The sequence below is a fragment of the Lathamus discolor genome, chromosome 11, assembly GCF_037157495.1.
Source record: "Lathamus discolor isolate bLatDis1 chromosome 11, bLatDis1.hap1, whole genome shotgun sequence".
Lineage (NCBI taxonomy): Eukaryota > Metazoa > Chordata > Aves > Psittaciformes > Psittacidae > Lathamus > Lathamus discolor.
The window spans coordinates 7,157,808-7,183,368 of record NC_088894.1 but is presented as its reverse complement, the minus strand read 5'-3'; the positions used below and the strand labels follow the sequence as shown (position 1 = coordinate 7,183,368).

The 25,561-nt window shown below is 42.4% G+C and overlaps 1 protein-coding gene across 8 annotated transcripts; it reads left to right on the top strand.

Moving 5' to 3' along the window:
• The first annotated feature begins 5,310 nt into the window (after positions 1–5,310).
• Positions 5,311–18,445, top strand: KCNG1 (potassium voltage-gated channel modifier subfamily G member 1). 8 transcript variants are annotated; one of them, XM_065691539.1, is made up of 3 exons: positions 5,311–5,556; positions 9,522–11,669; positions 12,176–18,445. In XM_065691539.1, exons 2-3 carry the CDS (start codon positions 10,914–10,916, stop codon positions 12,944–12,946), a joined length of 1,527 nt encoding a protein of 508 aa, XP_065547611.1. In that variant the 5' UTR covers positions 5,311–5,556; positions 9,522–10,913; the 3' UTR covers positions 12,947–18,445. The 8 variants fall into 8 exon arrangements, with proteins under 8 accessions (XP_065547611.1, XP_065547608.1, XP_065547607.1 ...); XM_065691536.1 differs by having other exon boundaries at positions 9,486–11,669; XM_065691535.1 differs by having other exon boundaries at positions 9,225–11,669.
• Positions 18,446–25,561: the final 7,116 nt, after the last annotated feature.

The following is a 25,561-nucleotide window of genomic DNA, read 5'->3' as shown; positions in this document are numbered from 1 at the left end:
ATGTTTTGAAGCTTTATCCAAGGGAAGGTGCTCTACAGAAGGACTGCATCAAGAGTAATGGAGCTATTCATGAGAAAAGACATGAGAAAAGCAAGCAACAAAAATGCCCGCATGGGCCATAAATCAGCAAATAAATGTATCATGGTGCAGTGACAAAAGAATAGGATCTACCTGCAGCCAGCATGCGATCTGCTTACCTTGACGGGACAGACCTCCCCTCACAGCAGCCGCCCTGAACTCCTCAGGGGAAGCTGACAATGGCAGTAGTATTTCAAACAGCAATTCCCACCGAAACCCAGAATTGCTCAGGCTAGAAGAGACTTCAGGCGGTCTCTAGTCTAGCCTCCTGCACAAGGCAGGGTTAGCTGCGAGAGCAGATTTGGTTGCTCAGTGCATAATCCAATTCATGTCTGAAAATCCCCACAGATGGAGACAGCGGGAGTGCTCTGGCTGCTCCACTGCTTGACTGTCCTCACGGGAAAGAAGTTTTTCCTTACTCTCGTTTCAGTTTACGACTGTTATCTCCTGTCCTCCTGCCATGCACCACTATGAAGAGCCTGATTCAGTCTTTCTGACAACCTTCTTGTTGATATTGGAAGCTACCACATCTCCCCAAAGCCTGCTCTTCTCCAGGCTGGACTAGCCCAATTTCCTTCAGCCCTGCAGCAGAGCATGTACTCCAACTACTGACCATCTTGGTGGCCCTCTGTTAAACTCAGTCCAGTCGATGGATGTTTCCCCTGTTCTGAGTAGCCAAAACTGGATGCAGTATTCTAGAAGTCATCTAATGAGGGCCAAGGAAAGGCAAGCAAACACAGCTCCTGATTCAGATGGGTTCCTCTTGTTACATCCCAAGATGCTGTTGGCTTTCTCTGCAAACAAGGCACTTTGCTGGATCGTGTTCAGCTTGTGGTCTACCAAGGCCTCCAAGTCCTTTTTAGGAGAGCTGCTGAATAGCAGCATGCCCAGCATCCCATCAAATTGCTGTTGTCTGAAACCAGATGAACAGCTGCGTAGAGTGAACCATGAGGTCCCACTAGCGCCCACAGCCATGATCAGTAGCCTAATCTTTAGCCACTTAAAGCTCCTCTTTCCCAGTAGGACTGTCACATTGAAAGTGCTGATAGAGCTGAGGGTTGACAGATGTTTCCTGCTTCCTTTCCTGTGGATGGTGCTAATGGCTAAAGTGGTTGCACTCTCACTCCCCTTACAAGTCTGTAAGCAATACAAAAATCATAAGTACCATTTTTCTTCCTATAATAGCAGAAATCAAGGTACAAATGGATCTGAGTATAAGCAGAAATAAAGGGACAGATTTCCTTCTTCTTGAAGAAATTCCCTTGTTCAGTTTGAGAAAGCCACTGACACGCATCAGATGGTATCATGGGTTTTGACATGTTCTTTTCTGAGACTGTTTTGAACCTCTATCGACAGCAGCCTGCGCTATCCACTTTCAGCCTAATATTCTGCATACACATTCTATAACATCCTTAAAAGACAAAAGCATTAAGTTTTCTAAGACCAGGTGGATAATTCACCGCCCATGATTTATTCAGAAAGGTTTGCTTCTCTCTGTTTACAGAGCTTTCCTCAAACAGATGGCATTTTTGTAATGTATTCATTAGTTGCAATTTTCTGATGAATAACTTTGGTGAATAATCCTTGGTCTGTAGATTGGGTTTGAAAATTCTCACCTTTCAGCCTTGTAGATATTTAAGTTCTGTTTTATAAGAAATTAATTTAGCCTCTTGCTTTGTTTGGAAAGTGAGAGGTGAAAGGTGCTGTGAAGTTGCAATACCTTGTTTTGCTGGCAGCACTGCTCCTGACTGCAGAACAGTGCTGGAATTATCCGCAAGAGCCAGAGAAACGATAGAACAGGATTTCAATGTCAACAATCAAAGGAACAGAAGGGAAAGCAGCCACAGGCTACAACAGTAATGAAAGTGGGATTAAAATTTTTCTCTGCGGCAATGCTAATTCCTCAGGGAGCACGGAGTGGTAGATTTACTCTGGGAATCCTCAGCCGGTTGGCCATGCAGTCAGCTTATCGCTACAGGGAAACTTCTAGTGCATTACTTCTTATCTTCAAGGGCATGCATCACTTCAGTTTTTCACATGAGCTCTGTGCTCATGAAGGATGCAGGCAAGACATGCCTGAGGAGTAAAGACCTTCATTTGCCAGAACAGAATTAACATTGACCACAGCCAGGGACCTCACCTGACTTTCATGTCTTATACCAATGTCAATGCCTTGACCTCACCTGAATCTGCCAACCAAGTGTCCAAATGAGGTGGTGACTTCTACAGTGAGTCCCAGACAAGTTGCAGGACATTTATATTTGCACTGACTACCAAGTAGTAATGATTTTCAGTCATTATTGCTCAGAATTGGATTTGAAAACTGCTTACTTGCAATGGGTAGTTCCTGCTCTCTGTCTCTCCCCGTGAGCCACTCATGGTCTCCAGATATTAATCAGATACTGATCTGAATAGCACAGTCAGGTGTGACTTATTAAATACTAAAACCACCGCATTAAACATTTGAGGTGGTAACGAGTTCTCTTTTTGTGCCGTGCTGCCATGGCTCTTCCTGACACGATAGATACAGCTTGTTGGACAGCCGCAAATCATAGAAATATGGGCTGGGAAGTGTCTCAGATCACTGAAACTCTCCCCTGCCCTGAGGCAGGGTCAGGCATGCTACAGCCTCTCCTGATAGCTGTTTATCTAACCGTTTATTTAAGTCTTCACTGAACAGATTTACAACCTCTTTAGATCGCAGCTACTCACACAGTAATGGTTTTGTTTGTTTGGGGCTTTTTCCTGCTATCTAGAGTAATCTCCCTTATTGCACTTTAGAAAATTGCTTTTTATCCTGGCATTGGTGGTCACAGAACAACAGTTTACTGTCATCTTTATAAATGTGTTTCTACATCTGAAGACAGTTGCCATGTCCTTACGTTGGGTCTTCTTTTCCAGATGAAATAATCAAATTCCATCTTTCCACGTCACTTCCATTTCCTGAGCCTCTCACAGCTTTGGTTGCTGTTTTCCTATCTTGTTTGCCTACATCTTTCTTTAAGAGTAAGTGTAACGTTTGAAACTGGATAGAGTGCTTCAGCCAAGTCTGACTAGTCCTAAATGGAACAGAAATAACGCCTTCTGATGTCTTGCATACGATCCTCCTGTTACTAGAGCTCAGAGCAACATGACTGTTTTGCAGCACTGCACAGTCTATGATCCACTACAGTCCCAAGATTCTCTCCTGCAGTATTTTTACCTAACTAATAGTCCTCATTTGACATGTGATATTCCTTCCTGTGTGTCATACCACAATTTTTTTCTCTAGAATTTTATTGTGCTGAGTTCAGATGAGGGCTGCAGTGTTTATCAAGGTCATTTTGAATCTCAGCCTTGCACTCTGCTTGGAAACACTACAAATGTTCCAACAGTGCCCTCCATTCCATCACCCAAGTTATTACAGAAAACACTGACCAAAACTGTTCCCAGATTATTCCCTGAGAGACCCTATTTAATGTGTCCTTCCTCTTTGACAGCGATTATCAACAAAGGCTTTTCAAATACAGGCTTTCATTAACAAGATTATTACAGACTATTATACAAAAGCCAAAATTCTTTATACACAGCACTGTGGTCAGTAAAACCGGTTACTTCCTTTCTGCAGATAAAGGCTGAGCCATGCTAAGAAACCTTTACAAAGTCAAATAGAAATCATATGCAGTATCAGGGGAAAAAGAACAAGTGATGCCCCCAGCCTGGCCGCTGCCAGCCCTCTATACAATTGCTGTTTAGCAGCTACGGTTGACGAATATCAGCATAACTATTCCTGTGTGCCCACACAATTCTGAACCACAGTCCAATTTAGTTTAGGGGGAAAAAAACAGTATTTTGCTAAAATTACCATAGTATAGGCTGCTCATTTGTATTACCATAGCAACAAAGGACCTTACTTGAAATGAGACCCCGAGCAGTGCACAATGATCGTAATAAGAGACAGCCCCTGTCCCACCGAGTTTAGAGATGACTGTCACCATCCTGCATCGAGGTGCAGGAGTTCGGCTGCAGGGAACTCCCTCCAAGACCACTGCCTAAGCAGGTAACATCAGAGGCCAAAAGTATCACAACCCCTGTACCCACTGCGGGACAATAGCCCATAGGAAGGGAGTGGGTTGCACTTAGAGTCCATGTCAGAGCTTAAACTGCTGGTGTCTCCTCAACCTTGGCACCAACATTTAATTCACCGCTTTTGAACAGAGATTAATTCCCGAACAGGGTGACTTCCACTCAGGTCAAACACATTTCATTTAAAAGTAGAGATACAGAATGTTGTTCAAATCTCTGACAACCGATACTGGTGTGTTAATCGCCTCCGTACTTCGCAAGGGTGCCACAGGAGCATGGCATAGGTTTAGCTCTCCTGGAGTCACTGCTCTGCAGTGGGGGGAGGGATAAGTCCTGATTTATGTTTTAAAGGACCCTTTTAACGCCACTTCTCGAAGCGAAAAATCAATCATTAAAACTGCCACGGAACAGGCAAAGCACCAGAACTTTTCCTGCTGACAGCAGCAGCCCGGGATGCCACCTGTGGACATCACCCCCCGCTCCCAGCCTCCCCGAGAGTTGCCCTGGGGGAAGGACAGCGGGGCAGAGGCGACGTCCGGCCCCCCCCCCCCGCCCCGGGTCCGCAGCACCGCGGGTGCGGGCCGAAGCTCCCTGGGGCGGACACGGCACAACCCCTGCCCACGGCTCCTGCTCGGGAGACGCGGCTCCCGCGGAGGGCAGCGCCGGGAACTCCTCCTCCGCCGTCCCCGCCGCCGGTCAGCACGGGCCCGCGGGGATTCCGCGCCACCCGCCGCTGCCTGCCCCCGCTGCCGCCCGCGGGCTTTCCGCGGGGTGCGCAGCGTCCCCCGCCGCCGGGCGGGCCATGCGGAGGGTCGGGCTCCCCCCGCCCCATCCCCCGGGGCCGCCCCCGCCGCCTCACGGCGCAGCGGCAGCGCAGCGCGGAGCGCACGGACCGGCACCGACACCCCCCCCCCCCCCCCCCCGCCGCGGGGCTCCCGCTGCCCGGAGCCGCGGGCAACTCGCAGGCAAGTTTCCGGGGAACTTTCCTTCCGGGAGCGCCTCGGGGCCGCGGCGCTGCCCGGTGCGGGGGGCAGCGGCAGGCGCGGGGCTGCGGCCTCGCCCCGTCGCGGGAGGCAGAACCCGGCCGGGGCCGCCCGGGGCGGGGAGAGGAGCGGGGGAGGGGGTCCCCGGGATCCCGCCCTACCCGCCTGGAGCGGTGTGCGGGGCGGGGAGGAGGCGGGGGGGGTCGTGCGCGTCCTGGCGCGGGTTGCAGCAACAGGTTTCCTTCCGCAGCAGGGATGGACGAGAGGGACTGTCCCCCCGCGCCGCCATCCCCTCCCCAGCCCCGGCTGCCCGTGCTGCCGGCAGCGGGAGGCGCTCGGCCGGTGGCGGGACCGCTCGGCTGATTCCCGGCGTTCTGCTGTCCTGTCGCGGAGGTGGCTGACGGCGGTCAAGGCTGCTCCATCGGGCTCGGTTTGTGATGCTCGGTCTTCCCCTTCCCGGCTCTCCCTCTCCCCGAGTCCTGGGTCTGCACAGTGCAGCGTGGAGGCTTGTGTTTCTGATTTCTTCTTCTCTGCCTGATCTGAAGGTCCTTTATAGCTTTAATTTTGAAATAATTGGGATGTCTTTTACATTGATCTAATTACTGACTTCTGTTCGTTGGCCACTGGCGCATCAAGTTAACTGTTCTTGATAGGCAGTGTATTTCTGGTGGGTTTTTTTTCATGGGAAAAGACTTGGGGGGGGGGGGGGGGAAGGACCGACACGCATAAAATAACTCTCCCATGACTACGTATCTTCATTTCAGTGGGAAAATATGTATCTATATAAATCAATGACAAATCCTTTACTGTTTTTCAGAAGATGTTTAAGAGATTGTTTTGACTGTGACTTATTAAAATCTGTTGACATCAGTATACTTCACAGCAGGATAATAACTACAGTTGTTAGTTCTGATGCATTTCAGAACATCCTCCTGGGGATGTAAGTTATCTGCAAAGTTCTTTCGCTTCTGATTGTTATCGGTAGAATTAGGCTGAGCTTCATAAAAGACCAAACACTGAGTAACGTTTGTCATAATTCAGTTGGTAGGTTGTCGTAAGATGCCAAAAAGCAGAACACTGTCCAGCTCAGGGACAGCAATGTACAGATATGAGCATCTCTTTTCAGATGATCTGTTTTCAGGATGATTTTGTTTGATATTAAACATTAACCTTTACAAGCTTTACTTTGATTTGCCTGGCAGCTCACTTTGCAAGCAGAGCTGAAGTTTGAGATCTGTTCTTACTACGTGAAGAGCTGCATGACTGTAGCTTCAAGTATTTCAGGAGGGTACCCTGACAGTGTTGATACCATATGGAAATAATTTGTCAGAAGATAGCTGAATTTAACACTGCTTGAAGAAAATGCTTATTTTATCTAAGGGAAGAATAGGGGAAGGATCACTAAACTGTAGAGCAGTTTCTGACAGAATTCTTTCCCAAAAATCACTGTTTTCATAGTCAGCCTGCACTGAAATCTGAAAGTTGTTTGGGTTTTTTTAAACTTAATTTACAAATGGTAAAAAGCATCAGAGACAAGTCCCAGGCACTGAGATTGATAGAAGCGTCTATGGGGGAGTTCTGCATCTTCCTTGCATGCTTGTTATCATCCAGGCGCAACTTTGTCTTGTCTGCATCACAGAGCAGTATCAGGACTCTTTGCAGGAGCTCTGATTACATCAGAGATGCACTGCAGAATTCAAAATACTGCAGAGGACACTGGGAGGGGAAATGATTCTTGCAGTGGAATTTTAACGTGTTACTCATGATTTCTGTCTCTTTCCCGCAGAAGGGAGTCTTTAATAATTCTTTCCCCATTGTCTGGCATCCTCCCTACATTTTGGCCGAGAGTAAGGGCAGTAGAGATTCAAAGATGTTGTATCTCACTTCACATGCACACCACACCACTTAGCGTCACCAAGAGCCTGTGCTGTGGGCCAGGTATTCTGTATTACTGTAGTTTCTAGAAGCCAGGACAATGATCAGGATTGTGTACTGTAGTAAGAGACAGTTCTTGCCCCAATAAGCTTACAAACAAAATAGGAAACGATGCTCAGCAAGAAGCAATTTCCCAAGATGAAAACACATTATGAGCAGGGGAGCTGGAAAGATGAAATGGGCTTCTCTAACTCCCAAGTATTCGAAGGGCAGAATGCTACTCAACCAAGGAGGGGTTTTACCATTGGACCTTACTGAAGCAGAGCAGTTTTATCTGATGATTTTTACTGCTACAGCATATCCTTTGAGTTCATCTTGTTTAATTTGGGGGAAAATTGCTGCTATAGGATAATGTGTTTGTCTGACCTTATATGCTGTATGTTGCGTTCAATTCTTAATGCATCTCTTACAGCCATCTCCAATGCCATCAGTCTGCCATGTATGACTAAAACAGTTTGCTTGGTTTTTAAGCTCAATAGCAAAAAAGCCCCTTCCATTAATTAGGTATCTCCCTCTTAAAGCAGTGTTGTAGAAGCTCCTTCCAGAGGAAAACAAGAAACATACAGAGAAGTATATGGTTTTGTTTTCCTCATTCCTCTGTTCCTTCGAGTCAGGCCATCTTTTCTGTTGTCCTTTATTTCCTCCTATTCTTCCCCCTTAGATGTGATGCTATGTGTATCTGAGGCAAAGAACACGTAAATAACACATGTACGGCATCAAATACTATAGCTGCCTACGTGGGATGTGTGGGCTTGCCAGTTCTCGTTATGGAGAAAGAAGGAGCCACCTTTTATAACTGCAGTCATTCAGTGTGTTACACAGGGGATTAATTTGTCCAAATTATTGTCTTGCACAGGTTGAAAAGCTGGAAACAAAGAGAGAAATTCTTGTTTCTTTGCTCTCATTTCACAGGTGATGCCTCAGGGTTACAGTGTGTGTCTGCCACACGCTGAACGTTTACATTCCCCTCTCCCCATTCCTTCCCATTGTGTCAACAATGGATGCAGTGGGAGATCAAACCAGTGACAGAGATGAACTGCCTCCTCATTTTTCCTGGCTGAGTTTCAGAAGATTAGTTGTTGCTAACCAACATCATCTGGTATTACAGAAGGGAAAACAGTTAACAGCTCCCATTTATCCATAGTCTTATATCAGTCATAATCTTTATTCTCTTTGGGCCAGCCCTGCATTAAGCATAGGTTAGGCAAAGGGGAAACCACAGCAGTTGGTCTGAGAAAAGGAGCCCTACATAAACATATATCAGGTAGTCCTGTTTACCCATATCAAACCGATAGCTTGAACTCCCAGTGGCATTACTTCTACTGATGGTATCTTGGGAATGCTTTAGCAGAAGATCAGCTCTGAGGTCATTAGGAGTGCTTCATGTGACAGGACTGTATGTCAGTGTAATTTCAATTTCAACTGTTCCATATTTCCTCTGGTGTAGCTAGCACTATCTGCGCCAGTTATCACTCTCCTCAGATACCTTCATTTCTCTGAGTCCTTCAGCTTTTCCAGTGGGCAATGGCAGAGTGCCATCGTCTGTCATGAAGCTCTGCTGATAATCCCAGCGTTGGCTAGAATTTCCTAGAGTGTGACTTTAAAATACGATTATGTTATGTGTTAATGTGCTTTCCAAAAAAGAAGGGAAGGACTTTCCGGTGAGCAGGCCTTTGCTCAGGCTCTCTCAAGGCAAGAGACAAACCAGAATTGATTGGAAGTTTATTTAGGTGCAGGCCGGTGGGATTTTGTCATTGTTTGCATCCACCATTACTTCCAGAGGAGCTTCAGAATTGCCCCTCCCCTGCACAGGGATTTCCAGAGTCATAATTCTGGAGCAAAGACGGAGCGACTCACCGATACAAGCAAGTAGGTAGTGATAAGGCACTGAAAGGTGATTACAGTTAAGATTTTGGCATAGAGAATAGGTTACTTGCTAAATAGCTGTCATCAAGTCACTAGCGATAGTAATGAAGAGATCCCACTTTGTGACAGAAGCAAGATGACAAAGCTTACCTCTTTGCTTACCTCAGGCCAGAAAATGGTACCACAGCTCTTGGAAGATCTGAATCAGGCTTTGTCCATTCTTGCATATTGTTGTAGGTTTTCTTTATCCACATGCCCTAAAGGTACATAAATTAACGATTTCTTTTTGTACCAAAGAGGATTACAGGTGAGGAATCAGGAAATACCACTCCATCCAAAGCTCACCCAGGGCCACGTGTTTGTAACAGTAGGTAAGGAACTGCTTTTTTCAGTGTATTCCATCTGGGAAGTTCAGGAGCAGAACTGAGATTGTACTTTATTGAAAGCAGACTTGTAAGTCCCATTGCATCGAGGAAAGCCTGTTGCTATTAAACTGAAGTGCAGCTGTCTTTTGAATACTTTGCTGTTGTGTATTCATGGGTTTTTCTTCTATAATAGGTATGTAACACTATTGATGTCGTTTATAAACCCCAGCTTCTGCAAACGACAGTTCTGTGTGTAAGAAGGTCACCCTAGCAGGGGCACATATCCCCAGGGTGCGTATCAAAGGGGAGGTAAGTACAGCCAGGAAAAGAACAAAACTATGTACTGCTAGTGAAGCCAGTCGAGGATAATATTTATTACTGCCCTGTGAACTCGAGGCTAGACAGTCAGAATACTTGTGCATAATTAATGTCTATTTAATGTACAGTCTACTTAAAGAAATATTCTTATCAAATGAAACTCAGCAGCTCCACGCATTAAGCTGTAGCTGATTGCACAGGTGGAAAAGCGAGCGGCAGTGCTGTGTGTGAGCGGACTTTCCGTCTGACTTTTGAAACACAGTGAGCTAGAGAGGCAAAAAGTTTAACATTTCCACTACTGCTTTTTATACCCATTTGAACCCTGTGGTCGCTTCATGCCACAGGCTTTACACTTAGTGTTGTGTGAGCAGAATTTGAATGTGATTTTCAAATTCATGGTGAGAATTTTCTGGTTTCCTACAATCTGAGGTGAAGGCACTCACCCTGGCTCTCAGCCACAGTTTAATCCATTGTAAGGATTATTATATATATGCCCTGCATATAGGGCATCAGTTATAACTGAAACAATATTCCAATGGCTATGTAGAAATCATGTATTTCTTTGCAATCTTTTGCAAATGAGGCCATAGAAAAGGAGTTGCCATGTCATCAAATGTGTATAAACTCTACACAAATATTTTATGTGTTTGTCAATGTAAGGGGGGTCTTTTTCCAAAAATTGTTTCCATATGGCCTTTTAGAAGTTAATCTTATACCAACTGGTTTTTTGAAGTGTGTATTTACTGAATTACAATATAATTGACTTCTGATTGTTTCTATATACTTCATGGTATTAAAATACTTAAGATTTTATGTGTAATAAATAAAAAGATACAATTTCCTTTTCTACAAAACAAAATTGAATTCTATGTTCTTATGTGAAACTGTCATAATTTTTATACTTCCATTCTGAACCAGGAATATCCTGCCACATGCTGAGATTATTCCTGGTTTCCTTCTATATCCACTGGGAACTTAGACCTCTGTATCTGAGACAGGAGAAGCCACCCAGTGTGACACATATGCTGAGCAGAGCTCCTGAACAAGTCAACAGCCCTTGACAGAGTCAGTTCTACCCAGCTGGACAAATCCAGCCTCACCACAAAGGTCTTCTAACCATACTCAGCCACTGCTATTTTGTTTCCAATTGTTTTTATCAACTATAAATGTTTTTGAGCTCTAATCACTACATTTGTTCCAAACTTGAAATCAACCTTTCGTTCACTTACCCCATATATCTGGTCTTTTTTATTCCAGAAGACACTTGCAGAAGTAGCCAAGTGATGTGAAGTTATCTTCCAAGATGACTGTTCTACCTGGAGAAAATTCCGACTACGACTATAGTGCCCTGAGCTGTGCTTCAGATACTTCCTTCCACCACACATTCTTTCCAGAAACAGAAACACTTAAGGGAGTCTTTTACCAAAGAGCCAAGCTAATTCACCCTCAAGAGGATCTCCTGAAAGGCTTTCACCCTGATGATCGGAAGCATCATATTATCATAAACGTAGGGGGCATTAAGTATTTGCTCCCTTGGACTACGCTTGATGAATTCCCATTGACACGTCTGGGACAACTGAAGTTCTGTACTAATTTTGATGACATTCTAAACATCTGTGATGATTACGATGTGACATGTAATGAATTCTTTTTCGACCGCAACCCAGGGGCATTCAGGACAATCCTGACCTTTTTGCGGGTTGGAAAACTTCGTCTCTTGCGTGAGATGTGTGCACTGTCTTTCCAAGAGGAGCTGCTCTACTGGGGAATTGAGGAAGACAACTTGGACTGGTGTTGTAAGAGGAGATACCTGCAAAAAATGGAGGAGCTTACAGAAATAAATGAACGGGAGGATGACCTCATAGAAAATGAAACAGGTGAAACAGTAGAGGAGACAAGAATTGGCTTGTGCATGAAAAAGTTGCAAGACATGGTGGAAAGACCCCAGTCTGGCCTCCCTGGAAAGGTGTTTGCTTGTTTGTCTGTTTTATTTGTAACTATTACAGCAGTGAACTTATCCATCAGCACCATGCCTGACCTGAGGGAGGAGGAGGAAAAGGTAAGTTAGCTTTTCAGGGTGGAAAATGGTATGCGCTGGCAAGAGCAGAACAAGTACGAGGTCTGATGGTTCTGATTTCCATGCGGATTTTGCAGCTGTCTTTAGAGGGGGGAAAATAACAGAATATTTGAAATCTGATGTGACTCTTTTCAATTCAATTACTCGTAAGAGAATTAATCGTATCAAGTTTTATGTCCAAGGAACATTTTGTTAGTGTGCACTCTTCTGTACAACTGCATTATTACCTCATTAAGCTTTGTGTTTGCTATTTAGAAAGCCTGAAGTTACCGAGCAATATCTTCTGTGGAATATATAGTTCCTTTCTAAGGTTTGCATTTAACTTGCTCTATTTTGTCAGTGTGTTTCCCCATAGCAACAGCTTCAATTCTTTTAATATTTTGGGTTTAAAAAAAAAAAAACAACACAGAAACCTCTCTTCCTGTCACTGCACCAAGTAAAATAGTTATTATCCAGTGCCGATTACAAACTCCTCCTCTTTCCTGCAGGGTGAGTGTTCCCAGATGTGCTACAATATTTTCATTGTGGAGTCTGTGTGTGTGGCATGGTTTTCCCTGGAGTTCCTGCTAAGATTCATCCAGGCAAAGAGCAAGTTTGCATTTCTGCGGAGACCATTAACCCTGATCGACATAATAGCCATTCTGCCATACTACATCACTTTGCTAGTAGACACCACGTCAGTGGGCTATAAAAAGCCCAGCTCTGGGAGCATCTACCTGGACAAAGTAGGTCTGGTCCTCCGTATTCTCCGTGCCTTGAGGATTCTGTACGTCATGCGGCTGGCCAGGCACTCCCTGGGGCTGCAGACACTGGGGCTGACAGCTCGCAGGTGCACTCGTGAATTCGGGCTCTTGCTGCTCTTCCTCTGTGTGGCCATTGCACTGTTTGCACCACTCCTCTATGTCATTGAGAATGAGATGGCGAACTCGCAGGAGTTTACCAGCATCCCCGCGTGCTACTGGTGGGCTGTCATCACCATGACCACGGTAGGCTATGGAGATATGGTTCCCAGAAGCATTCCTGGCCAAGTGGTGGCACTCAGCAGCATACTGAGTGGCATCCTCCTCATGGCATTTCCAGTCACCTCCATCTTCCACACGTTTTCGCGCTCCTACATTGAGCTAAAGCAAGAACAGGAAAGAATAATGTACAGGAGAGCACAGTTCTTACTAAAAACAAAGTCTCAGATAAGTAATGCATCACAAGGGAGTGATATTTTATTCCCCAGTGTCTCTTCTGAGACTAGGGACAATGAATGAAATTTAGGTTACTGTTTCTCCTGATGTCAAGTGATGTTTTGTTGTATCAGATTCCATCTTTTAATTTGCTTTGGAAGCATTTTGCAAAGGTAACCCTCATATTAAAAAAAAGAAAAAGAGTTATTAACCAGGAACTGAGAAGTCTATTATTATGCTGTTTCTACTCCCCCCTCCAGTATAATGTATAGGATCTTTCACTGAGATCATACAGTGGGATTTTAGGAATTAAAAGTCTCTGACAAAAATAGAACACCATATAATAATGTACTTGTCAGGCTGTTTTGCCATTTGTAATACATATTTTTCCAACCGAATCACGATGTATATAATCATTAAACAGGCTGCCATTTTTCTTGTTCTTCTTGTATATAAATAATGTAAATACAACAAAATTGATGGTGAAAATCTCTCCCTGTAAAACGCCTTAGAGCATAATGGAAATATCCACACACGTTTATCCCATTGTGCTCTTAAAAAAAACATTAAGTGAGATTTGTCATTCACAACAGCAACTGTATGTTTCTCTGCAAGTCAGCCCTAAAGATACCAGAAGAATCGAGCTGTTTGTATCATAATCTTGCTCAAGATGTACTTATAGCTCACCAGCTAAAGTTGAATTGAAGTTACTGTGTTGACCTATGTCATTGAATGCAGTAATCCCAGGAACAAAGTCTTTGAGTTTTATAGCATTTAATATTATTACCAAGAGGTGACTAGCTGCAAATCAAATGAAATATGCATGATGAGATGCCAGTCATTCCCTGCCATCTGTTTCCATGTTTTTACTTTACCTCAGATATGAAATAGAATTAAAAGAGGCCTGTTTCCAGGGGACACCCTACCATTACTTGGCAAATCGAAGCTTCGGCTACCCATTCACATTCAGCATTTGGTTCTTTAGAAGGAGCAGAAAATATATGGTCGTGGGAAGTTGTCAATGGTGAAGAAAAGAAAATATCATTTGAGTCATGGAGTGGGGGGTACTGACAGCTTTATACTTTACTGTCCTCAATCAGGAGGGACTTAAGACTTAATTAACCATACCTTTGCCATCATGACACACATCATAGGATTGGAGAAAATTTTAAACAGGATACGAAATAGCAGTTAAGGTCCCAAAACACACCCATGGATTCTTCATCCATGTGTGTGTCTTGGTCCAGGTCCTGCTGAAGTCAGCGGGAGCACTGGGTCAGTGAAACACTGAGGTTTGGCACAGGTTTCTGTGGAGATCAATGACAGAACTCCCATTTATTTTAGAGGGAATGAGACTGGCTTGCACAACAGTTCAGGAGGAAAACTCCAGAGATTAAAAAACCCCCAACAACCTATTTGTTTGATTTCATGTGTGCTTAGAGGTAAAGAAAAGCTAATCTCAAGGGTTTCACCTTCCCTCCTCCCCTCCTTTTTAGTACTTTTACTTATTAACAGTTAGGAGCCAAGGAAATTCAGAAGTTTCCATCACATTCACCAATGTTTCTCTAGATTAATTTCCAGAAATACTATTACTTATTGGCATTTCTGGAGGAGGTTGCTAGAAATGCCAGAATACATGATGGGTTTGTGATTTGAATGAAGGCCAAGGACACAAACATTGGCCTTTCAATAAGGTAGAGTTAGTTCCTCAGCCTTTGCTGTTTGGCCAAGCCCATGCTACCCCGGTTTTCTTTTCAGCTGTCTTTAAAATACCATTTGAAGGTGTTCTGATATATGTGCTCTTGAAGAATAATTCCAGAACATTTAAAAAGGCACTTTGCAAGTAATGAAGGCTCTACCATTCTTTAGCCTGCAGTAGGTAAATATGCCCATGGAGCATTTCTGCAGAAGCCTAAACTCTTGGCAGTTAATCATGTGGCAGAACTACAAATGTAACCAGCTTTTCACTCTTGTTTTTCTAATTAGAGTTGGACAAAAAACAGAGACATCGTGACAAAAAAGGGACACATTTTCCATCCAAAATGCACTTAATTTCAAAACTGTTTGATCATCTGTAGCATTGGCTTCAACACAAGTGCTATACATCCTTCTACCTTTGTGTCAGCACTCGTTATAAAAAGAACTGGTAATTAGATTAGTCCTGTGAGCAACAGTTGCTTATCTAAGAATGTGTTTGACAGGCTGAGCCATAAATAAGAAGCTGTAAATGAATATAAGGAGAAATCAAGACTTACCAAATAAAACCTAAGCTTATTTCCATGTTATGCTAGCTAATAAATCCAGAAGGTCCATCCATTCTCTCAATGTCCTTCCATTAAGGTAATGCTCATTTATTTCATGTATGACTTTATATTTTTATCCCAAATTATAGCTTGACTCTAAAGTCCTTGTCTGGCAGCAAAAAAATATCACCCTGAAGTTGGGTTGAAGTTGGTTGAGCAAACCTGTGAAAGCATCTTGCCTGTTCTGCCTAAGCCAGGAACAAATTAACTGCCCAGGAGGTACCCCTATGTGATTTTGTACTTGGCAGCACATTGATTGTAAGCATCTCAACATGTTTTACTATGAATCACTCTAACAAAGTTGCTTGTGTTTTACAGGAGGCAATACATACTGTAGTCCTTATGTTAAATAAACCCAGCTATAAGTCTTAAGAGCACATTAGTATGAAACCCACATGCTGTGTTCTAGCTCTTACTGTGAAGGCTGAGGGCCTAAAGTGATTATGCCTCTTTACAGTGTATTACCTGACTTTTTAGTCAAATTCAGTTAAATTATGAATTGATTCAAAAGCTGCCTGTTTCCAGTGGCACAGCTGATAGCTACCAAGTCAGCTATCACTCCTTTTTGCATTAGCGGCATGTGCAGTCAAGAAGAAAGTCCCAATAAAAAACCACTTTGTGCTTTTATGAAGAAAAAGGTTTGAATTGCCACTGATAGTGGTGCATGTCTGCAACAGTGAGAGGCTTGCATTGCTTTCTATTACCCTCTGTATAGTGCAGTACTATGTACAGTATAAAATCAAACAGCAGCAGCTGTATTAATTTTGATTAATAAAGTTTTAGTCTCCTTGCATTTCCATGTGCTTCTTACTGTACAGAAAGACTGTCACGTGTGTAGGTATGCTTGACAACCTGGGGTTAGTCTGAGAAGTGAGCAGCAGCTAAGGCAGAGTTTGGGCAATGAGCATTGCTACCTGAAGCAGGCTGGCTGTGATGGAAAGTATATACTGGGAAAGAAAACCATCTCAGTATAGAAAAATATAGGTACCAATTCAGCCACTTGTATAAGGAAACCTCTTTCTTGCATGTTGTCCCAAGAGCCACAATCACAGTTAGTTGGAATATAACTTTAAAATATTTTAACCATTCAATATTTTAACCATTTAACCAAAGAATCATCAGATTCAGGAAAAAACAGGAAGGATCCACTGAGATTGAGAAAGAGAAAAATCCCTGATAAAACCAGCATTTCCAGGGGACGTGGTATATTAAATTACTTGCTCCAGAATCTTTCCCTCCTCTGTCATCCTTTCTCAAAAACAGTAATAAAAGCAACAAAAATCACTTGGTGAGTGCAACACTAATAAATGAAGACAGAACCACAAGGCTTCTTTAACTATACATCAAGGAACATAATTTGCAAGGTGAGTTGGAATAATTTGTATTACACTAACATTCATTACAGGTCAAGGTCTTAGGGAAATTTCTCTTTAGGAATACATAGGGCTTGTCTACATTTGTCCCTTTATATTTTTTCCACTGTAACTCAGTACTCCAGATTTCCATAGTCAGAGGCTTTACCAATGCCCAATTAAACAATAAAAAAGATCATGCAGAACCAAATCACGGATTTACACATCATGAGATGCACATCTGGGGAGGAAAGCTGGCGTGCTCTATGCATTCATGACTTGTGCGGGTAGAGTTTAACTGGGGATTCAGGCTGATGCAAAAGCAAACATGTTTTTGCTATAGAAGGTTCTCATTCCTACTGCTACAGCTCTCCTCTGCAACTGAAGTTTCATAGGAATCTCTCTGAACAAACACTCAAACAGTCCTTTAGGCTGCAGACTGAGGGTAGAAGTTCATTTTAGGCACTTACCGAAGTGCCTGAAGCAGCAGCCTCGTCAAAAGATCTGAATCAGCACTGGGGATATATAGTCTTCTCTGGGGTTTATTTTTTAACTAAGGGAGCCTGGAATGAACTAGATCCCTAATTCAGGTGTCACATTAAAAGGCCAGTGTTAGGACAGATGAATTGGAATCTTACTCTTCAATTGCAGAGAAGCACTAATACCTATCAGCATTAACTCCACGTTATTTGTCCTTTGCACATCTCATTCAATGTATGTAGGGACCAAGGAATACGAAGCAGCGCAAAGAATCCAGATCCAGAGAGGCCAGCTTGTTCTTGGTCAGGGTCAGTTTGAAACAACAGCAGCAAATACAAAGTTCTTGGCAGTTCATGCCTGACTGTGAAATAGTCCTGTTCCATACAATTATTGATCTTTTTGCTTAGATAACAAGACTAGGAAGTTAAAACAAGAGAAAAGGAACAGATACTTTTCCTAACAAAGCTACAGGATTTCATATCCCTCTTTTGGGTTTGCAACAGGCTGAAATCTGGAGCAGATAATCCTAAACCTACATAGATTTCATTGCCTGTATATAATCAGAAATTAAACAACAAAGTGACAAACGTGAGTTCAAAGACTGTGACACCAATCCCTTCTCTCACGTCGGTCACTGACATTAACCCCTAACCTGACCAGTTGCCTCTGACCCAGGTACCAGAGTTTCACCATTTTCACATTCATTACTCACCATTCTCATTTCTACCAGTAGTTGCTGCAAAAGTACATGGCCCAGTTTCTTCTGTGGTGATAGTTAATCTTATGCAAGATTTGGCAGTCAATTTAGTATCTATCCAAAAGGTGACAGGAGTGCCAAAAATAGACAAAAAATTAGGAAAAGAAAGCACCCGAGTACAATGTGTTCTGGGATGGTGGAACTGTGGTACCCTATAGGCACAAAGAGTGCCACCACCAGGAACCAGACAGAACAGAAGGCATGGAACTAGAGTCCGTGACAGTGGATGAACATCACCCCTGTCAACAAAAATACACTTCAAATAATCTATTGCTTGAACTGAAAATGCTTAACTCTAGATTTACACACTCACCCATCTACCTCTTCCTCTGTGGCATTTTAACGTTCCCATTTCAGCATTACTAATGATCTCGGTGTTCTTAACATAGCAGTGATAATATAAAAACCAGGAAAGTGAAGACCATTTTAGATCCAAAACTTGTACTTCACTGAATCAATTCAGCTCTGTGCATGTTCTGTCTTGTCTTGTAACATTATAGAGTGTAAGTCCTTGGGACAGGATTCCTTGTTTTGTAGCTGTCAGTCACTATGTAAAATCATACACCATAAATAAAGGTAAATTTCTACACCACAAATAAAGTCAAGGAGATTTTTGCCTGTGCTGCCAAACTGAAAATGTTCCGAGTTTGGCCTATTGATTATTAACAATAAAACTAGAGCTTCCTCCCTTTCTGCTCAGTGTTTTTCTTTGTCATTTTCCAGCATCTCACGTCTTCAAAATACTCCCTAGAAATCACTGCAGCTATTAAGACTGCTATTAGCCCTGCCGAAAGTGTGGTGAAGAAACTGCAGGACCATAATTATCAGGGGATGTTTCTGCCCCATCCAACAGGGTTTCTCCTTTCCCTTTGCCCATGGCAACTAATTTAGAAGCAAATGTCACTTGAACAGAAATAAAGTTCTGCCATAACTAAAGCACAGGAGGCCCATCAGGGTAATTAGAGCACATTTGCTATACTTTATAAATATTAATTCGCTATCCCTGTAGCCCTTCTGACATAAGTTGAACAGTCTTGAGCAACACTGAAGTCAGCTAGGGCACATAAACACATGTAATGCTGTCAAGCTGAGGTTTCAGCTTCTCCTTCATTAGGTACCCTTTTTAATGACTGCAGTTTTGTAGCCATTCTTAATTATGGTCATAATTTTATTCCTGCATTCATTGCAGGTGCAGAAAACAGGGCTGCAAACTGTAATAATTACCTGGCTCAAGTGAGTGACCTGGAACGGAAGTACCTCCCAGCCATTACCTAGAGATTAGAACGTTTGAAAACCCAAGGCCATTCATTTCCAAAACCAGACAGTTAATTTTACAGCTCTCAGTCATGCAAGTAAAGTGGTCAGCAAGTATAATAACCTTTATCTTTCTGTAAAAGATAACAATCTAATTTAAATGGTGCCTACGACAGGAACAAAGTTGTGTGGACTAGCCTAGATTTCTACAGTTAATTACATACAGACGTAAGGTTTTAACAAAGTTCCTGAACAATACGTGAAAGTAATGCTCTTGGTTTCATTAGTGGTGCACCTCATGTCACAAAGAAGCTGAGTGATATCATTCATAACCTTTACAATGGTAGTTCACAGGTCAACCAAGGAAAAAACGACTCAGTTTCACTCATAAATAAAAGCACTTTGGGGGAAATCAAGCAACAATATCCTCAAGCAAACCAGATCCAACACTGAGGAACTGCAGGTGTCTTTAACTTTAGAGAGGAATGTTTCTGGGACAACCTGAGTGGGAAAAGTTAAGACTGCAAAGCATCACATGGCACAGGAAGTGGGTGAAGTTATCTTCACAGTTTTTTAGGTGAAAGCAGAGAGCACGAATTCAACATGGGAATCTCAGGATGAAAATGAACATAACTTGAACATTAGAACAGGAAAGAAAAATCAGCAACAATAGCATAAGGTGAGCTTGGCAGCCCCATCCCACCACAGAGGCTGCTGTAAGCCCTGAAATTGTGTTAGTCAAACCCTCCTCTTGGTGGGACCTGTATAAACCTGCATGTGCATTTTTTTCCCTACTGACTATTTGCTCTTCCACTGATAGCAGGAACTGTGACCCACACCTAAAGTACTTCAAGCACCTGCACAGGACCAAGGGCATATTTAATTTTGTTGTGTACTACTACGCAAACCCAAAGAGAAAGTTTTCCCTGTGAATCAAAACTTGTCATTATTTGCTGTGTTTGAATATGGCTGCTTTTCTAACTATAAAAGCTATAGTACTCGAGATGCACTACTAGCCCCAGAGGATGCGTTGCTAGAAGGGCCAAGTGTTACTAAGAACAATATAACCTCAGGCTGTTTCAGTGTTTGGGTAAGAAAACCGGTTTTCATCAATGCAGAGCGGAGAATGTGCCTGATTCAAGGAGCTTACATTGCCATCTATAGGCTGCTCCCGGCAGTCTTCGTCTGAGTGCCAGATCCCTGTCCTGAAGCATCCATCCCTACCAGTCTCTTTAAAAGGATGTATAAAATATTATGAGAAATGCTTTTTAAAATATAAAGGAAAATACCCAATCCACTGCACTGCTTGGCTTCTGCATACATGGCCTCTCATTTGCCAGAGAAGCCTGTTAGATCTGCCAGGAAACAAGGATGAAGATCCCACCAACATAGTTTCTGGTGAGTGTGAAGCACATACTGACACTCCATAAATGTCCATAAATCTATTTACACAGCATTTATTTGGCTGGAATTTATGTGAGTGGCATTTTTCAAAAGCCTATCTGAGTAAAACTAACAAGCCTCAAGGTTAAAAATGCAAAGACCTCCATCGCTTGTGTAAGAGCAGTCGGGTAAGTAAGCAGTTAGGATTTTATTTATAAAAGAAATTACAAGAGCTGCTTCAAAAGAAAGAAAACTCATTCAGTTAGTTGTATCTGTGCAACTTCTCAGTGTTCAAGGAGTTCAGAAGTGCCTTACCCAAAACCCTCATTACCACTTTGCCAGCCCCAGTTCCCCTGCTGCTGAGAGAGCAGGAAATTTATCTTGTTTAAAGGGAAGAATAGAAGATTCACTGAGCCAGTTCACCGGCAGTCACACAAATACATGGATCAGTCCAAGGCAAAGGGCAGTGAGGTGTCAAGGAAAGCCTATGGCAGCACTGCTAAAAGGTTACCTGTGAAACTACTATCACCCAACTGACAGGGCTCCAGCAGGGATGCAGTTTTCCCAGCCATCCTAGGCACCAGTATGAAGCCGCGATCAAACATCATGCAAAGGAGAGATCCATTTCTAATGACCTGGTGAGGTTCAGGTTCTAAATTTGCTTCCCTGTTTTCTGAGGTTTAGGAAAAAAAACCCCAAACCAAACACATCTATTTCCAAAAGTGCACTAGAAGCCTTAAGGAGGGAACAGTGCTGTAGATTCTTACAGCCCACATTAAACTTTTGTGCCAATCCATGCAGTAGTAGGGATGCACACACATTTAGCATACTGTCCATTAGCTGGGAATAGACCAAGCTACTATAAGTTCTGCATGTGATTCTTGCGCTGAACTTGTATCAGTAGAATTACTTAAGTAGCTTTGTCACCCCTTCTGCAACCTGAGAGCTTGCTGGACAGAGAACAGGTAAAGAACAAAACCAGGTAGACATGAAGAACAGGTAGGGTGCAACCACAATAAATAAGAAGTGTTCCTGTACTGCAATTACTCACAGCACAGCTATGTCATCTTGCCAGCTCAGCTGGACTCCTGAGGCATTGCAACAGTAGTGAATCACAGGGAGAGAGGAAAAGAGAATAAGGTGCCCCCAGCAGAGTGGGAGTCTGTCAACGTTGTGAGCAATGCCTGAACAAGAGCTTTTGCAATGTCACCACAGGTGTGGGAGAAAGGCTGACAGCCTCTTCCTGTCATCCACTCCTTCACAGACAAAAGAAAACTGAAAACAGCAGCAGTGTCACAGAAATAGTCACTCTAGGACACCCATCTCCAGGGAGAAAGCATTAGTTCCTCCAGTATGTATCAATTAAAGTTATCCAGCTGAATAATGGAAGAAGGAATGGATTTATACCTTCATGTATTCCCAGAACTCAATGAGTTCTAGCTCCTTGGAAGAGCTGATTATTACTTCGACCTAAAACTAATAATGGGAAGACTAAAAGAAAGCTGGTTTAGAGTGCTGGCAATCTAGTCTTGTCCTAGGACAAGTCACAAAACTTCTTCCTTTTGTTCAAGTTTAGCTACTGCTGGAATATCTAACATTCAGCAGCACCAGGGTGTTATAAATCAGTCTTCATCGACATCTATGTGTTGAGTGCAAAAAGTTAGAACCTGTGTTATTCTCAGCAATTATGTTACATTATGTTAGTAGAATAATGGTGCTTCTTTTTTTCTTCAAAGAACTGTACATCACTGCTGCCATTGACTTTAATCACAGTACAAAGGAAAAGGAAATAAAGGAAACATAAGAACCTCAAACATCATCAGTGTTGAAAAAGGCCAACAAGATGAGAACATTAAGCTTGTCACCATGAAAACTGAAGAACTGGTTGAGGTAACTGCATCCAAGAAATAACGACAAGAAATTTCATCTCAGAATTGGTGCTTTGACTTGACTCTAATACAGCGTTAAAGATGCTTTAACTGAGAAGGAGATTAGCATGAATCAGGGCAGCAGATAAGGAGTCCCCAGAAGAACTTTGGGCAGAAAGCACAGGAAAGAGATTAAATTATTGTTTTTAAAGTGTTGATATTCAAATATTCCTTGGATCAGTGAATCAAGAAAGAGTGATTGAAAGAGGAGCAGCAGGGTTCTGAGTGCTGAAGAACATCTTGGTGCTCTCATCCGAAAGGCAGGAAAACGAAAAAGGCATTAACAATACAAATTCAGTTTTAATAAATTGAAGGTGAAAAGGTACCTACACAACACTTCAATGAGTTCCAACCATTGTTACAGCTGCGACTTCCCACTGCTACAGTAACAAAATTGAAACTGAGAGCAGAGTTTCAAAAGGATATAGAATTCTTATGGTTCTATCACACAGCATCTGGAATATACCTGTGCTCTGGATATGTACAACCATACATTGTATGTACATATAAATATATCTATAAAAAGACAAGTTTAAACACTTTGATCTTTTTTTAAGCATTTCAAACCCTCACATTGTGAAGTTTGAAATCTGTTTCACAAAATAAGAAGAACCTCCTTTCCCTGTTCCTGAGCAGGTGAATGCCCATTTGTACAAGAGACTTCATTTCCCAGTCAAATACATAAGGAGCCATTTTAAATTTGGAAATACCCTTTCTTGCAAGCAGAGATTTGGTCTCCTAGCAACAGCAGGAGCACCTTGTGAATGAAACTAGTTTATTTGCACAGAAGGGCCCTGTGCCATGGGCATGGAGAAGCCATAAGAACAAAAAGCTGCCACCTCTTCCCTGCATGACAGATGGTGCTGGGTCAGGTCAGCAAAGCCTGCAGTGAACACGCACATCAGGAAGGACGGTAGCTGAAGCCATGCACCTTGTGTTGCAGTCTGGATTCTCCTATCTAAGTGGTCCTTTCCAGACCTTGGTCATGGATACAGCTGTAGCCCAATTTTAGCTTTCAAAAGATAGCATAATTTTAAGTTGCCCTGATGCAGAGTAGGAATAACTTCCTTTCTGACTGGAAAACTGGTACCTCCATAGGACTAGACTGAATTTATATCAATTTGCATTTTGGATAAGATTCATAGGACATATAATTTCGTATGGAAGCTATTTTTTTGTTCTTAATCTGAACATGAAATACTAGAATTGTGAGTACTTCACAATAAAAAGAACAAGAGGTCAGAGCAGCACCATCACATAGATACATTTCAGTTGGCTTCCACAACCAACTGAATCAAACACATGAAATACATTGTGAAGATCAAATGAACCCATTCAATGGTGATGACTAGAGAACAGGCAAACAGAAGCCATTTTCCTGTCCTGCTGTTGATACCAGAACATACCAGTTGTTTTTTTTGCTACTGTATGGAGAAGAAGAGCGTGCAGCTCAAGCTCCCGACTACGTAATAAAGATTAAAACATACTTGCACTGCTTCTTTTCCTGCTCTGTATTTATTTTTCCTATAAAGATTTGGAAGCTGCAGTGTAAGGTAAGCAGTTTATTATTGTAAAATAATAAACCAGCAACCAATGACTTCAGCAGTCTTACAGCACAGATTCAGCAAGAACGTTATTAGGACTAAACTTGTGACACAATGCAAGCGGTAGGATGAGTTCAACCAGTGAACCATAGCAAATGCAGTAGTAATTAACCATTACAAAGATGTAAATTATGGACAGGCAGTGGTTATGTTCCTAGATTTTCAGTGTACTTTCTAAAAGTTCTATTAAAAGCAATACCTTACACCAAAATTATTACCTTTAATTTGCAAGTAGGGTTTTTTTTTTTAATTCTTCTTTTATTATCTGCCACCTAAGTGTTAAAAAAATAACCTCTTTATAAACATTTGTCTGTATGAACAAAACCCCTGCCTCCTAAGGAGTTCAGCATTTGTGTTCCTGTTACTACCAAGTCACAGACATCATTATATCAGGCAAAACAAGAAGTTCAGTATCTTTTGGAGAAATCAGTTGCTTTGGGGTGAAGGAGGTCTCAATAGCAGGTGGGGGGTTTCGGTTTTGCTTTTTTCCCCAACAGTGTTAAGCTGTCTTACTGATTTTGTTCAAGCACATTGGAACACGTGCACTTGTTTCCCCAGTCACTACAAAGATCACCTTCTGATGTCTCAGGGACCACTACAATTGTATGGACCACCAGCTGAGGAACACTGCCCTATATTAAGAATGTACTAGCAATGCTCCGTGTTGAATTTTATGCTAGTGTTTCTAATAACCGTTTTCTGTACAATTCTCCATTTTGGCTGCACAAGTGTTTTGAAACAGCATGTGAAAAAATCAGGTCAAGTCTCTGAAATAAACAGCTCTTTGACAGCTCACCACAGAAACATAATTTCCATCATACTTTTTTTAAGGAATATTGTAGGTGCTATTCAACTGCTCCGCTCCATTTTCTGCTATTTCACCAGTCTTCTTCCAAAAGAACTGTACCACAATGCATTTCCACAAGCTGAAGCTCAGCTCTTACTAAAGTTGAACTGCATCCTACAACCCAAAGAATGATCTGGTTTATTAACTTGCAGTGCCACCTAGCAAACACCCTTAACATTGTTTTCCCAATGTAGTTTCACAAACGATGTTTTAGAGCTTTCAGATCTTAAAAAAGACCAATTTGTGCTTGCAGCATTTTAAGGATCTGGTGCGCTGTTTGGTTTTGAACAGTTAAATTTATTAGAACTGATGTTTACAAATAGGATAGTAATAAAGATGCTCACATAACTAAAATACATCCTGATACATGAGCATTAAGAACTAGTTTTGGACACATCCCTCATACATTTGTCTACAAACAGTTCCAATGATTGTTAAGGATATTTTTTAAATCATACACTTTGATGGTAGGTCAGTGATGAATTTATTGGAGTTTTGAGAGACTCCTGCCACCAAAATAACGAAGATTTTAGCCTATCAAGGCACACTAGTACCTTGCATGCAGATGCCTTTTAGACCTGCATGAAAGCCAGACCAGTTTGATTTGTCTTGCCTTAAAACAGTAACCATACTCCAAGACAAAACAAGCTTAGGTATTTAACTGTGCCTGAACCATGAAGCTATCTCACATACTTACATGTCTGACACTAAAATGCAGCAATTCAGAATAAATGCTGCAGCCACCTTCTATTACCCCCCAAACCTCTAACAGGAAGCTTTTCCCTGTTTAA